Source organism: Neolamprologus brichardi, chromosome 6 (assembly GCF_056152115.1).
Source record: "Neolamprologus brichardi isolate AB-2024 chromosome 6, ASM5615211v1, whole genome shotgun sequence".
Classification (NCBI taxonomy): Eukaryota; Metazoa; Chordata; class Actinopteri; order Cichliformes; family Cichlidae; genus Neolamprologus; species Neolamprologus brichardi.
In genome coordinates, this window is record NC_142109.1 from 27,890,109 (window position 1) to 27,902,858 (window position 12,750).

Below are 12,750 nucleotides of genomic sequence, written 5' to 3' on the forward strand. Positions count from 1 at the left end.
TGGGCAGAAATTACAGGAGGATAAGCAGGTTCTGATCTTATTTTACTCTCATAAGTACATCACTGAGAATATAGTAATATTAAATGAATATTAAATTAAGCAGTACTTCCAAAAACAAGGGAAAAAAAGTTTACTCCCTACTTTACTTGTACAGTTTCATCACCTGTGAGCCCAACATCAAAATAGTTTTTTGTTCCTTCATCTAGAGATATTAAACTTTTATGTCAAATCTATCGAGTAGTTCTTAGTAGTATATATTATTAAATGTTATCTTTAAGCACAAACTAGTAACTGCTTCGTTCATCTGTGTTTTTGCCACCATCTATTGGTCAATTAGATTTCCTGCAAACCAATTCACATTTTAGAGAAAATCACATATAAGCATTGGTTTAATGTTCAGACGATCAGATTTATTTTGAAATTAGTAGCCAAATCAGGTGGGTGATTTAGAATTTTCAGTCAGGTGCATATTTTTGGATATTGGAAAACAATTGGAATACTGGGAGAAAAATCCAAAAGAACATAGAGAGAACATTCAAACTCCTCACGGGGAGAAAGAGGATATTAAGAGGGCAGCAGATTGATAAGCAAAAGAGCAGGAAAGGTGAAGAAGAGGTGAGCTTCCAAAATACAAGACAGACGTGAGAGTTAAAAAACAGTAAAAGGGCTATTATGGCACAATGGAAGTAGAAGGCCAGTACTGGCCTTTGTCTCAGAGCTTCTACTTTAAACTGACATTAAAAACTGAACTAAACATTTTTACTTTTTTTCTTAAGGTTTTACTCCTGTTGCTTAAAAAATAATTGTGAGACTTTAAGCTTTAGGAAGAAAGTGTTTGACATTTAGTATTCAGTTTATTATAAAATATATAAATTAAATTTTAAAAGGTGCTATTATTGTGCTGTTATCTATTAGATTGAAAGTCCAGTGTTTTAAGATTCTGGGAACACCACTGCTAACAAAAGCCCTTTACTTCAGGCCTTATTTGACTCCAGATGGATAAGTTATATTAAAAAAAAATACTTTACTTCAATACAACTTTTGTGAAATGGGGAAAGTGCCACGAAACGTTTTTGTACCAGGCTGGAAACATCTGCGGGTCTTTGAGAACTGAGTTGCTTTTGAAATCAGCTTCAAGTGTTGACGAAACACGTCCATCACTGACGTAAAACGTAAGCACACGGTCCGTGCATCTGGTGGGTGGACGTATGTCCCCGTGGGAAGAAAAAGTCAGCTGAAAAAAAGTCGTCAGTTTGTCACAGGAGTTATTTAATCCTCGTGTTTTTTATTACTTAATGTAAGCAGACACATTTAATCGATTATCTGTACGTTTTCTCACTGAGTAAGCAAAGTTTACGTTTGTTAGCTAGCTAATACATTTGTTTCGAGAAAAATGTCTTTAACAGTTAGCTGACTCTTTTGCATAACCTTAAATTAGCTGGCTTATCAGCTGTTTATCTTTGATATTTTCACGTCTTTATCTTTCTCGTAGGAGGAGATGGCGAAAGGCAAAACGAAGATCAACAGCAGTGGTAACAGGAGATGCTACTGACACAGATATTTGCTAATTTAGCCGCCGAATATAAATAATTAATTTTACATAAGATTAATTATGGTTTAAAATAAGTTGATTTTGAAAAAAGTTACGAATTTGATTTCAGTCCATTTAAAGGAGTGTGCTGTGCTGTGTCCTGTGACTCCTGTCTTGTGCCAGAGAGTGATTACCAGTATTTAAACTGTTGTAAATGACTTGTTGGCCTATAATCTATCAAACATATCTCAACATATCTCTGATGAAATAACATTTCTGCCACAAAGTAGATATTGCAATCAGTTTTTGGCAAAGTGACTTTTATATATCCTTTATTTATAGACAAAACTCTCATTGACATTAATTTTTTTCAAGAGCTTTCTGGCTAAGAGGGAAGCAGGAAATATAACATCATCTATAATGATATTTTATGTGGAGTAAAAGGACTGGATCAATTATTACTGATTAGGTACAATAATGCAGAGTCACAAAACAACAAGCCATTTCTTTGTATAACTATTTTGTAACTCCTGTTACAGAAGGCTAACACAAGATAAATAGCAATAAAGGATAAACATTTTGGAATAATCCTACTAATAATACATAAATATATATAAGGTATTATATAGTAATTTTACTTGTCTGGCCTACTTGTGATTAAACTTGCTGTATGTGACTTAAGAACTAAAAAGGGTTTGACTCTCCTCTTTGACATAGCACCAACTAAATGTTAATGATGATTATATGTAGTGATTCTTCTCCACAGTATTTAATTAATTGAACGGATTGCTTTGTTTTAAGAAGACTTAGCTCCACCCCAGGCTCGGTCACTCAGGTCTAGAAAGAGAGAATGTCCAAGTGATGACATTTCTCTAACCGATGATGTTCAGGCTCCACATCAACAGGTACTTTAGGTGATTGAAACAGAACCTACATTCACATATCATTAAGACAAGCTGCTTGATTCTCTTTGTCTTTTCTTTAACTCCAGGATGCTGAAGAGTATAACACAGCAGTAGTTTCCACACCACCACAGTGTCCTCAGTCTCTTGCTCAGGAATGTGCTAAGACTACAAATCAGCAGGAAGCAGATCAAGCCTGTGCCACAAAACAGGAAGAAGATGCAGGCTGCTTTACAAATGTGGAACTTAAAGAGCAAGATGCTAACAATCCCAAAAGTGATTCTCAGCTGGAGGACCTTCAAGTACTTTCTGAAAATTTCACCAACAAGAGTGGAACAAATGAGGAGGAAATGGATTTAGATGAATGTAACAGATCGTTGTATGACACACGCACAGATCAGCTCAAGGTCTTCTCGCCTATCACCAAAGAAGATGTCCAGTCCTGCCCGGTTGCTTTGAATGGAAACGAGAACTCTGATGTGGAGAGCAATCAACACACTGGCCCAGAAGAACCTACCAACTTGTGGTTGGGTGATGTCACAAAGGGGTCTGTAGCAGGATTGCCAGCCAAGAAAAAGCGAAGGATGGGCATGTGTGGCCTGACAGAGAAGGAGCGGAGTCATTTTTTAATGACACAAAAGCGTGAAAACGAGCAAAACAGAGAGGATAAAGTGGAGAAACCTATTTGCGAGAACACAGCTGAACCTGTGACTGTGGAAGAAAACACATCTTCACTCCCGTTACCATCCTCACCTCCATCCATCCCAGCAGACGGGCAGAACGGGGAGCCGAGAGAGGAAGAGATAAAGCTTCAGCCTAGTCACTGTAAAGGAGATGAAAGGTAAGTGTAATAATACATTTATTACATTTTTACATTTATTAGAGTTTTACACTGTTTTAGCAACCAGCAGTGTTGGAAAGGAACATCAACACAACTACTGTTACATTAGTTATATTTTACCTAAAAGAGAGGTTTCACGTAACAGTTTTGCTCATTTAAAATTTAAACACCATGAACTTCAGTTAATGATTAGTTGGAGTTCAGTTTAGACAGTTTTATTTTCCAGAATTGAAAATCACAGGACAAAGAGAAAAATTAAGAATGCAAAGTGCTGTTTTCATTGCGAGTCAAGATGTCAAATAACCGTTTCAGAAGAGGTTTATAAAAATTCAAATGACTTTTTAAAACTGACTTGTATATGTAAAATACAAGAGATACTAATTTGTCATTTCTTTCTTTGAGAACACACAGAGCAGAAAGTGAAGCCTGTGCTGCTGTCAGTCCTTCAGATGGCTCCACTGCTGGTTTCGACTCCGGCTGCTCAGAGGGAAAAGGTTGTGAGCGTGAAGATTGCATAGTTACTGATTCAGAGCAAGTCGGTGACTTAGATCACCTTGCAGAAAAAGAAGCAGGGGAGGATTTGGGCAGCCAAAAACTCCAAGAACTCAAAGTTTGTACCAATGAAATTATGGCTGAAGTACCTAAAAATCAAGAGGAAGCTGGCTTAGCAGAAGCAAACTGCAGCTCTGCCATGTCTTTCTGCACAAGTCAAGATGAGAAGAGTGATGGCCAGGCTCTCCTTCTGCAGGTGGACAGTGTTACTGGAACAAGAGATGAGAAGGAGGAAGAGATCACCGGGAATGTGTTCAGTGGTGATGGAGCTGATAAAAATGCCTCCTGTTCACACACCAATATGGGAGGATTAAACTGTGGCTCTGTGGAAATCTGTGAGACTGCAGCAACACTCAATGTCTCAGAGAGGAAAGACAGTGTAAGTAGTGGTGCTAAAACCTAAAACGGAGGGAAGGAACAGACTGTTATGCAACAAGAGTATTATTTTGAGAATAATGTCAAAATGTGGCGATTACAGTTGTTGTTTCAAGTCAAACAACTTCCACAGCTCGTATAAGCTCTACAAAATGCCCTGTGTAGATGAGCTAGGGAAACAGCTTCAGCTGCCATTGTTTCCCCTCTGTACTGCATGAGGGCGTAGCCATCGATATCCTTGCACCTGTCCATTGCCAGCTATTTAATTTTGCAAGTATGATTTCACTAACTCATCAGCACAAACCATTTTTTAGAGGTTCTAGCAGCCGTGGCACGTCTATGACCTGAAACAACAATTTTAATCTCCACATTTCAACTTTATTCTTCTTCTATTTTAAGGATTAAAGGACTAAATCTTTCTTATTTTGCCCTTTTGTTCCCCTTAATGGTTCATTAATGTAGTTTATAATGTCATCACAGTCTTTCACACTTATGCACCACCAGTAAAAGCACTGGGCATTAGTGCTGAAACTCTTAATCAGTTATTGATTAAACTGTCTGTAAAATTATAAGTTATTTATGTTAAAAATATCAAGAACAAATGTTTCAATCTTGTGTGTTTCTAGTATATTTATCTGTGTTGATTTACAGTCAGTTTTCCTTATGTTCTCTTTACTTGTGATGTTAATTTGACAAATTAATTATTTTAATATTTAAAAAACTAAACTATGAAATTAATTAACTGAAAATTAGCCCAACATAAAATAGCTACTTAATTCATATCACGTGGAAAGAGCATTTATTGTTTTTGTTTCTTTGTGTTTATAAATGCAGTGTGATCCCGATGAACCTGCTGCTGGTCCTTCAGCTGTTCACGCTGATCGCTCGCAGACACTCTCACTCACTGCTGACTCGTTTGGATCTGGGTGCTTAGATTATGTGTCGGACTCCCAGCTGAACACCATCGTTCTAATGTAAGAAATAAGCAAGGAAATACCAGTACATCCGCTGATACACAAAAGACTGCACACACGAACAGTCGGATGCTTCAGATGTACAAGTTTCTGTATGTGTATCTTTCAACTCTACTGTGTTAATTTTACTCAATATTCAAGAAACTGTTTTAAAAAATAGTCTCAAATACAAAAAAAAAGACATTTTTAAGAGACAATGCTGTCTTAAAGTTAAAAATGTACTTTGGTCATCTTATGAAATTAACAGACAAGCTTTAACACCTCTGTTTTTAAATTATTCCGATGTTTGTGTTTCTATAGTGAGGATGAGGCGATGCAGAAAGAGGAAGACCCTGATTCCTCAGACTGTGATGAAGATGGTACAGACCTAATCTGCGGACTTATCAGAGAACTCTCCTCTCTAAAGTTAGTACATGCCATTCTTCTTTCAGCTACCAGCGTCTTAGCGTCTCTTCCTATAGGTAAACTTTTGACTTTCACTACCATTAGTCAGTTTAATTGTTTTTATACTCGCCTCCCTGCTGTGATTGGTTGGGGGTAAAGCATATGTGGTCAACTCTGCCAGCTGTAGATCTCGTCTGGTCAAAGATGAGCAAGAGAAAGTATGTAGATGTGAGAGAGACTGAAATTTAAGTTGCAAATTTGCTTGAATAATCCTGCAGCACCTTTAAAGTCCATGACATTTATCTGTTATTACACACCTCTCCCATTCTTTAAACCAGTCACTTAAAAGGCAGTTCTTGCTCTATTTTCTAACTCCAAAATTTCACTAGAGCAACTTTGTAGGTTGCACATGTCCAAAAAAAATGAATGTTTTATCTCCCTTTCTCTTCCAAGCAAGGCAGTTTTCTTCTGATTGGGTGCCCCACACAAAAAAAAGCCACAGTTGTGTGCCTGAGATGACCAAAGTAGGGCCATCTACTCTCACTGACATTATACAGAAAAACAGTAAACCCCATGAATTCCTCAACCTGTTGTGCATCGTCGACATGCACGGCGGGTTGAGGATGGTAAAACAGAATCGCTGACAAAATTAAATATAATAGTGGCTTCTCTCAGCCTCCCAGTAGATGCACCTATGGTACAAATTTGAAGATCGTTGGTGATTTGCAGAGAAGTTGACCTCTGACCTTAAGGTCAAAGTCATTTGGATTTGAACTTGTTTGAGATTTTTACTAGATGCTTCTCTGGGATTTATCTTAAAGTCCTACATCATCTCATTCTTGAGTTCACAAGCTTGGGTGTCCATGACGCTTGTAGCCCACCCGGCAGCTTGACGGATACAGAGTTAAATTGTCATGAATGAAAAATAATAAAGGTCCTCCATCTTTCTTCTAGTCGGAGAGTTATGGCTGCTCATCGAGAGCTGGAGAGCCTGCGCCGGAGCAGTAAAAGTTCAAGGAGCTCAACTCGTTAAGAGAGTTATTTCAGGTTTCTTCAGTCCTTATTTTACTGCTGCCCCAGTGGTTCACTGGTAAAGAACACATGTTTTAAAGTGTTTACTGTTCTGGTGTTAACTGCAGCTCAGTTTTGTTTTGCTTTTTTAGTTTAATGACTCATTTCACTTCTTCCCAAATAAAGATGGATGTTTATTACATGTGTCTTGTCATTGGTGATTTAGGCACATTAATTTGAACATGGCTCATTTAAAATGTCAAAAAAAAAATTCAAAATTGACAACATAGAATGCAAATAAACTTAACCAATTTAGTTATTTATGACTTTTTAGCACACAAGAATATCCACAGAGAAATTTTCAGACTTTTTCCACAAAGGCAGAAGAGTTACAACGGCGTTAACATTTTTAGAAAAGCCACAATTACAGTTTTCAAAATAAAATAATCTATCCTCAAGAACAGAGGCCTACTTGCACACATCAGAGAAACAAGAACAAGTCACTCATTTTTAAAAATTTAAAATGCTGACATGGTCACATAATGCTTTACCTGTTTTAGTAGAGTTATTAATGATGACTGCATCTCTTATAATGTTTGACAGTGTTATAATCCTTCAATGCATGGACAGGAAATATGAAACTGGACATCAGCTGGCCACGTTTTAAAAGTATGTAAAAGAAACATACATTAATTTTTTTGAAACATGTCTCCTCCCAAACATAAAATCTGGCAGTCGTTCTTGAAAGTGCCTCTCAAATCCAAACACCAAACAGCTGAGGTATTTTAGGCTGGCAGGACCAGCTGCAAAGAAACTCTAATCAGCTACACAGCAAACGAACCAAAGCATGCAAATGAAAAGCACACAAAAGCAAAACCACACTAGTGCTAAAATAAATACACAAATAGAAAAAATAAAGTCACACTAAACGAAACGAGGGTCCTGCCTTCTGTGTAGGGTCTTATTGCTCCTTGCCACCTGCTGGTTCAGCGTCTGGACTTGGCGTACACGGAGCTGTATGCGCTGTCCACTTTGGGGCAGAAGCGCTTGGTGTGAGCCTTGGCCCCCGTGGCTCCACACAGAGGACACACGTACTGGCGCAGATAGGGACACAAAACATCTCCTTCTTGGTTCTTCAGCCAATGGGATCCGTAGACCAGCTCAGACTCTCCGTTGTGTTTACAAAAGCTGCAGAACATGCGCTCAGGAGTGGGTAAGACTGCCTCAGGTGTTTTGAAACGACTCGTCTTCTTTCGATCTTTTGGCCCCCGGGAGCCCGACGGGTTTTGCGTCACTTTCAGATCAATTGCGTTTGGTGCATACGCCACACCATCCACTGGATCCGTGCGAGCAGGGGAACGCATTAGTGCACATTCGCGGGAGCAGGGATCCGGCGCGCTCTCTGCTCTGAGGCCACCTTGGCGAGCTGCGTTAATGCCCACAGATACTATAGCTCGACTCATGTCGTCACACTCCGTGTGATGAGCTTTGGACACAGGCTGGGAGGACTCGGAGACGGTGCTGCGACCCAGGATATCTCGGATTGTATCACACAGTCCCATGTAGTCTCGCCAAGGCTGGAAACTTTTGCTGTCGGACTCCATGACGCGTGGCAGGTGATGAAGGAATCCCCAAACCATTCCGTTCATTCTAGCTCTAGTCCGGCGATGTTTTCGGCCCCTTCGGGAAGATGGCCCAGTTTTTTAGCAGACAAAACGGCTCGCGTTGCGCACAGAATTTACGACTAGTAATTGCACATGGTGTGACCTCACCAACAGCTCAGCAGCCAGTCACGTGAGCACGTGTCCAACGCGTGCGGCCAATTAAGGTGAATTTCCTCCAAATGTTTGCGCAGCCCTTGTCGAGGGTTAATGGGTACATAGATTTTATTTTCTGTACGTAAACATATTCAACATGCTTCAATATCAAATTATATATGTCAGTATACAAACTTTTTCATTATTGGAATAAACATTAAAATAAATTATATTTCATTTCGATAATGACTTAAAAGTTAAAGAGCCAGAAATACATAAATCATAATTCTATATATGTAGATGCCTTCTCAGTGCCCATCTTAGTCCAGTTTAACTACTGTTCAGAAATTTTGGATTATACTCCCCCAAAAGTTATGAATTTGCTGAGCTTCACTGGATCCAAATAACTTAAACCAGTGATAAAGGCCGATGGCATCTTAAAGAACCTCATGGTATCAGCTATAGTCTCAGACTGCTGTGAGATCTCCCATGATGAACTTTCCACCACTCCTTTTCACTCCCAATGTTAATATGCCACTATTGCATGTTAACTTATGTACTCTCTCCTGTTTGAATTTGGTCCCCTTTTGTCGTGCAAAGTCTCTATGCTCCTTTTACACTTGTGTTGTCCTCAGGATTCCCATATACTTGTTTGCCATTCACCTACGGGTCATTTTTGACCTGAGGACAACACAAGGGTTTAACAAGTCATAGAAGATGACCGGCCTGACCTGGTCCGGATCTTGGGTCGTCATCCTGTTAAAAGGGAGATCTTCCACTCTGCTGTTGCAAAGTGTTGTTCACAGCAGGGAATTACAGTTCACTAAATTCTTGAGGTTCTCTCTAAAATATAGTGCAAGTCTACTGACAACTTTAGATCACAGCAAACAGCACTGCATCCACATGAAAAAAAGGAAAGAAAAAAAAAAAACAGTGGAAATAAATAAAATTCAATATTTATTGTCAATTCTAAAAAGGGGAAATTGAGTTTTCTGTTGAATAAAATTGCATTAAAATGACCAATCTAAATGTGGAGCATGGGGCGTGTGCCCAATCCTGTCTGCTCCAGCGTCCCATGTTTCTGAGTGCTGATCAACATCTCTGGATCTATACAATACAGAAACAATATTTAAAATAAGCAGCATAGTTTGCAGTATATACAGAAGTTGTATTTGTTTTCATGTCACAACCCCCCCCCCCCAAAAAAAAAAAAAAAAACTTTGTTAAATAATTATTGCATGAAAGGAGTGCAGGAGAGAACTGAAGAGTCATATCAATCAACCTGCAGTTGTATGGTAGATTGAGGGCAGAGTAGAGCTCAGGAGTGCTGGGAGTTTGGACTCTGCCTCTTCCCTGATGTAATCCAGCAACGGCGGCGGTCCCTGACTCAGAGGTTGATGGAGTAAGGGGAAGACAGCCAGATATGTTGGTGGGTCCCAAACCCGACAGACCTGGAGTCAAACATGTGTGTGACTTCAAAGCATTTGACGTAAATTATTTAAACCTATTAAAACGACTTCACTCACTGAGAGCAGCGCTCTCTCTTCTGTTGTTGTTTGGCGCTCCTTTGTTAAACAGAGGTGAGTCACACAGATATTGCTGCTTGAGAAGAGAGGCTCTCTGTTGCTCAAAATCACAGCGCTGCAGACAAAACATTAAAACACAAAGCAGAAAAACAAGTTGCATAAGAGAACCACTCGAAAATGTACAATCCTCCAGTGTGATGGTGTCCTGATAAACAGGATAAACTATTTTTTTTAGACAAACCATATTAGGGCACTATCAGAACTGACAGCAAATGACATTTATATAACCCTTTATAAATGAGTCTGCCTTATTTTCTTCAAACCTCACGGCTCAGTCGAATGGCGGCATCAGTGAACGACTGACGTTCTCTTTCAAAAGTCCTCCTCATATGATGGAGCTCTGCCCAGTGCACCTGAAGACGTTCCCACTCTTCCAAAAAGTAGCTATCAGTAAGTTCGGAGGGGATGGGTGAAGCAAGGGTATCCTTCAAAGAAATGAGGGGGAAAAAGTCTGAGACTAGCAAAAGTTTACAAGACAAAGAATGTTACCTCATATTAGAGGGCAATACCTGCAGCATTTGCTGCTGCAATCTGACAAGATGTTGACTCTCTTTCAGTTCAGCTTCCAGCTGAGCCAGAAGCTTTTCTTGGTCGGTACCAGCAGTAGTCTGACCTGCATGAACACTGTAATTCTTAAAAGTTTTCCAGTCAACACTCGATACAGTCTTCTTTGACCTGACAATATTTCACAGATTGCTTTAAAGTGTGTTTGAAAGAGGTTTACCTTCAAACATGATGCCCTGTAGTAGCCTCTGCACTTTCCTCCAACTCTGAACAACCCCGCCTGTCACATGTTCTCCAAGTGCTTCCTCAGCTTGATCCAACCTTTTATCTCCATCCTGGGCCACATCCATCGACTCTGACAGGGTCTTACATCAAAGTTTAGATAGATTTATTGGGATTGGGAAGAAGACTGTAATGTTAAAAATATTCAAAAGCTTTGAACGTGTATTTATTATCTTGACATTATTTTAGTAGCTATTCCAGAACTTTAAACTTTACATGGTCTTAATCAGCAAATGTAATTTGTGGTTTAAGGCAGCAGATTTATGAATATATGATCAGTCACTATAAGGTTCATTAACTGTTGTATCATTCCAAATGTTTGCAGCAACAGGGATTGAAACTAAAAGGATCTTGTGGTGGGATTGTGTTTTCATTTGACTGTTTTTGGATCAGTTCATTCAACATCACTTATTCAGCATCTCTGGTGTTAGTGAAGCCTTTGCCCACCTGCTCCATGTCGACTCTGAGTGCGTGAAGTAAAGTGGTGAGACTGTGACGCAGCTTCATCGCCTCCCTGAGCTCTGCTTCTCTTCGCTCCAGCATCAGACGCAGTGCTGCCTCTTCTCGTCTACGAGTTGGAGAGAGCAAGTCAAGATTAGGAAGAGCAATTTGATGAGAGTCCAAGATCAGAAAATGCATGAAAGTAACCAGCTAACGTACTTCGCAGTAGATCTGAATGATTTAACTGGCTGTTCTTTTTTGCCCCGGCTTCCAGGTGGAAAGTTTAGCACCTCTATGGCTGGATAGAAAAATATAACGGGTTGAAAGTTACAGGATGTGAGAAATATTTAAGAGGTAAGCAAACTGCTGGGGTTAATCTCACCTGGTCCTTTCTCTCTATGTCTGTCAGTCATCTGTGACAGTCGCTCCTTCAGTCTGTTGGCCTGCAGTTCTCGCCGTCGCAGCTCCGCTTCCTGCTGGTTACATTGGAGCTGCAGATGGCCGCACTGACAAGTGGAGAGATATACTTTAGGAATTGGAAATGAATATGAAGGCATTCATTTAGAAAACCCTCGCACATGCTTTCATCTTACTTTGACCCGCTCGCATCTCAGCATGTCCTGAAGCCTGGCCACATGCTCATCCATCTCTTTTAGCTGCTCCTAGAGGGAAAGAGTTCACCTTGTCTCCTTAATCTGAAACACAAATCTGTGCTCTTAAATTTATTGTAACACACCCTCAGTGAGTCTCCTTGTTCCTCCCTATCAGTCCACCAGGAGGCGCTGTGGGGGTGCGCATTTAGAGGGTTGAGACTGGGATCCCTAAACAGATGAGAGTCTGCAGGAGAAACACGAAAAAGCAAGTAGGTGGAGATAAGGTGAAATATGAATACAAATATGTCTTTTTTTCTTTTCTTTTTTTTTAAATCTGTGCTCTGGAAGCTTAGATAATGTTCTTTCAAGTGAAAGAGGATGTCATTACCTGAGTACTCCTGTCTGTCGTCTTTTCTTTGGACAAACCTGGAAGCCATCTGGCTGCAGAATTCATATAATAGCAAAAGGTAGATGTTTTTACAATTCTAATTGATGTGCACAACATCTAGGAAATGCTGCTATATATAACTTTACAAAGGCTCTCACCTGAGCAGCAAAACCTCCTCAGGTGAGTCCAGCCTGTGTTCACAGGTGATGGCACTTTTGTTAATTATCACTGACAATGATGAATGAGGAGACTGCAGCTTTAGACCATTATTCAATCAAACTACTTATTATAAAAGAAATTCCACTACTACTTCTCAAATTGTTGCTGTGGAGATTGAACAGCACAAGATTCCTGGGGGTGCATGTGACCGACAACCTCCTCCAGTGTCAAAGTTCACCAGCACCTGCACTTCCTACAGAGGCTAAAAAAGACTCATCCCAACCCATCAGGCTTCACCACTTTCTAGAGTCACCGCAGAGAGTGTTGCATTCGTCGGCAACATGAGAGTAGCAGTGTCTCAGAAAGAACGGCACTGACAAGATGCCACCATCTGGGGATCTGGCAAAGGAACGCTGCCTTTCATGGGCAAAAAGGATCGTGACGGTCATCACTCACCCGGTCACTGGCCG

The 12,750-nt window shown here is 40.0% G+C and overlaps 3 protein-coding genes across 3 annotated transcripts; 1 reads left to right on the forward strand and 2 right to left on the reverse strand.

Moving 5' to 3' along the window:
* The first annotated feature begins 1,146 nt into the window (after positions 1-1,146).
* LOC118454150 (uncharacterized) lies at positions 1,147-6,772 on the forward strand. Its single transcript, XM_087842599.1, has 8 exons — positions 1,147-1,172; positions 1,493-1,532; positions 2,333-2,436; positions 2,523-3,274; positions 3,686-4,205; positions 5,036-5,175; positions 5,476-5,580; positions 6,514-6,772. Exons 2-8 carry the CDS (start codon positions 1,499-1,501, stop codon positions 6,590-6,592), a joined length of 1,734 nt encoding a protein of 577 aa, XP_087698725.1. The 5' UTR covers positions 1,147-1,172; positions 1,493-1,498; the 3' UTR covers positions 6,593-6,772.
* Positions 6,773-6,970: 198 nt separating this feature from the next.
* nanos3 (nanos homolog 3) lies at positions 6,971-8,399 on the reverse strand. The gene is made up of 2 exons (XM_006790707.3): positions 8,343-8,399; positions 6,971-8,250 (listed from the first exon to the last, which is right to left on the reverse strand). Exon 2 carries the CDS (start codon positions 8,217-8,219, stop codon positions 7,557-7,559), a length of 663 nt encoding a protein of 220 aa, XP_006790770.1. The 5' UTR covers positions 8,220-8,250; positions 8,343-8,399; the 3' UTR covers positions 6,971-7,556.
* Positions 8,400-9,273: 874 nt separating this feature from the next.
* Positions 9,274-12,170, reverse strand: LOC148102591 (afadin- and alpha-actinin-binding protein). The gene is made up of 12 exons (XM_087842600.1): positions 12,122-12,170; positions 11,877-11,977; positions 11,734-11,802; positions 11,523-11,646; positions 11,360-11,438; positions 11,147-11,267; positions 10,638-10,782; positions 10,423-10,526; positions 10,177-10,338; positions 9,854-9,968; positions 9,610-9,778; positions 9,274-9,434 (listed from the first exon to the last, which is right to left on the reverse strand). The coding sequence occupies exons 1-12, from the start codon at positions 12,168-12,170 to the stop codon at positions 9,338-9,340; spliced, it is 1,335 nt and encodes a 444-aa protein (XP_087698726.1). The 3' UTR covers positions 9,274-9,337.
* Positions 12,171-12,750: the final 580 nt, after the last annotated feature.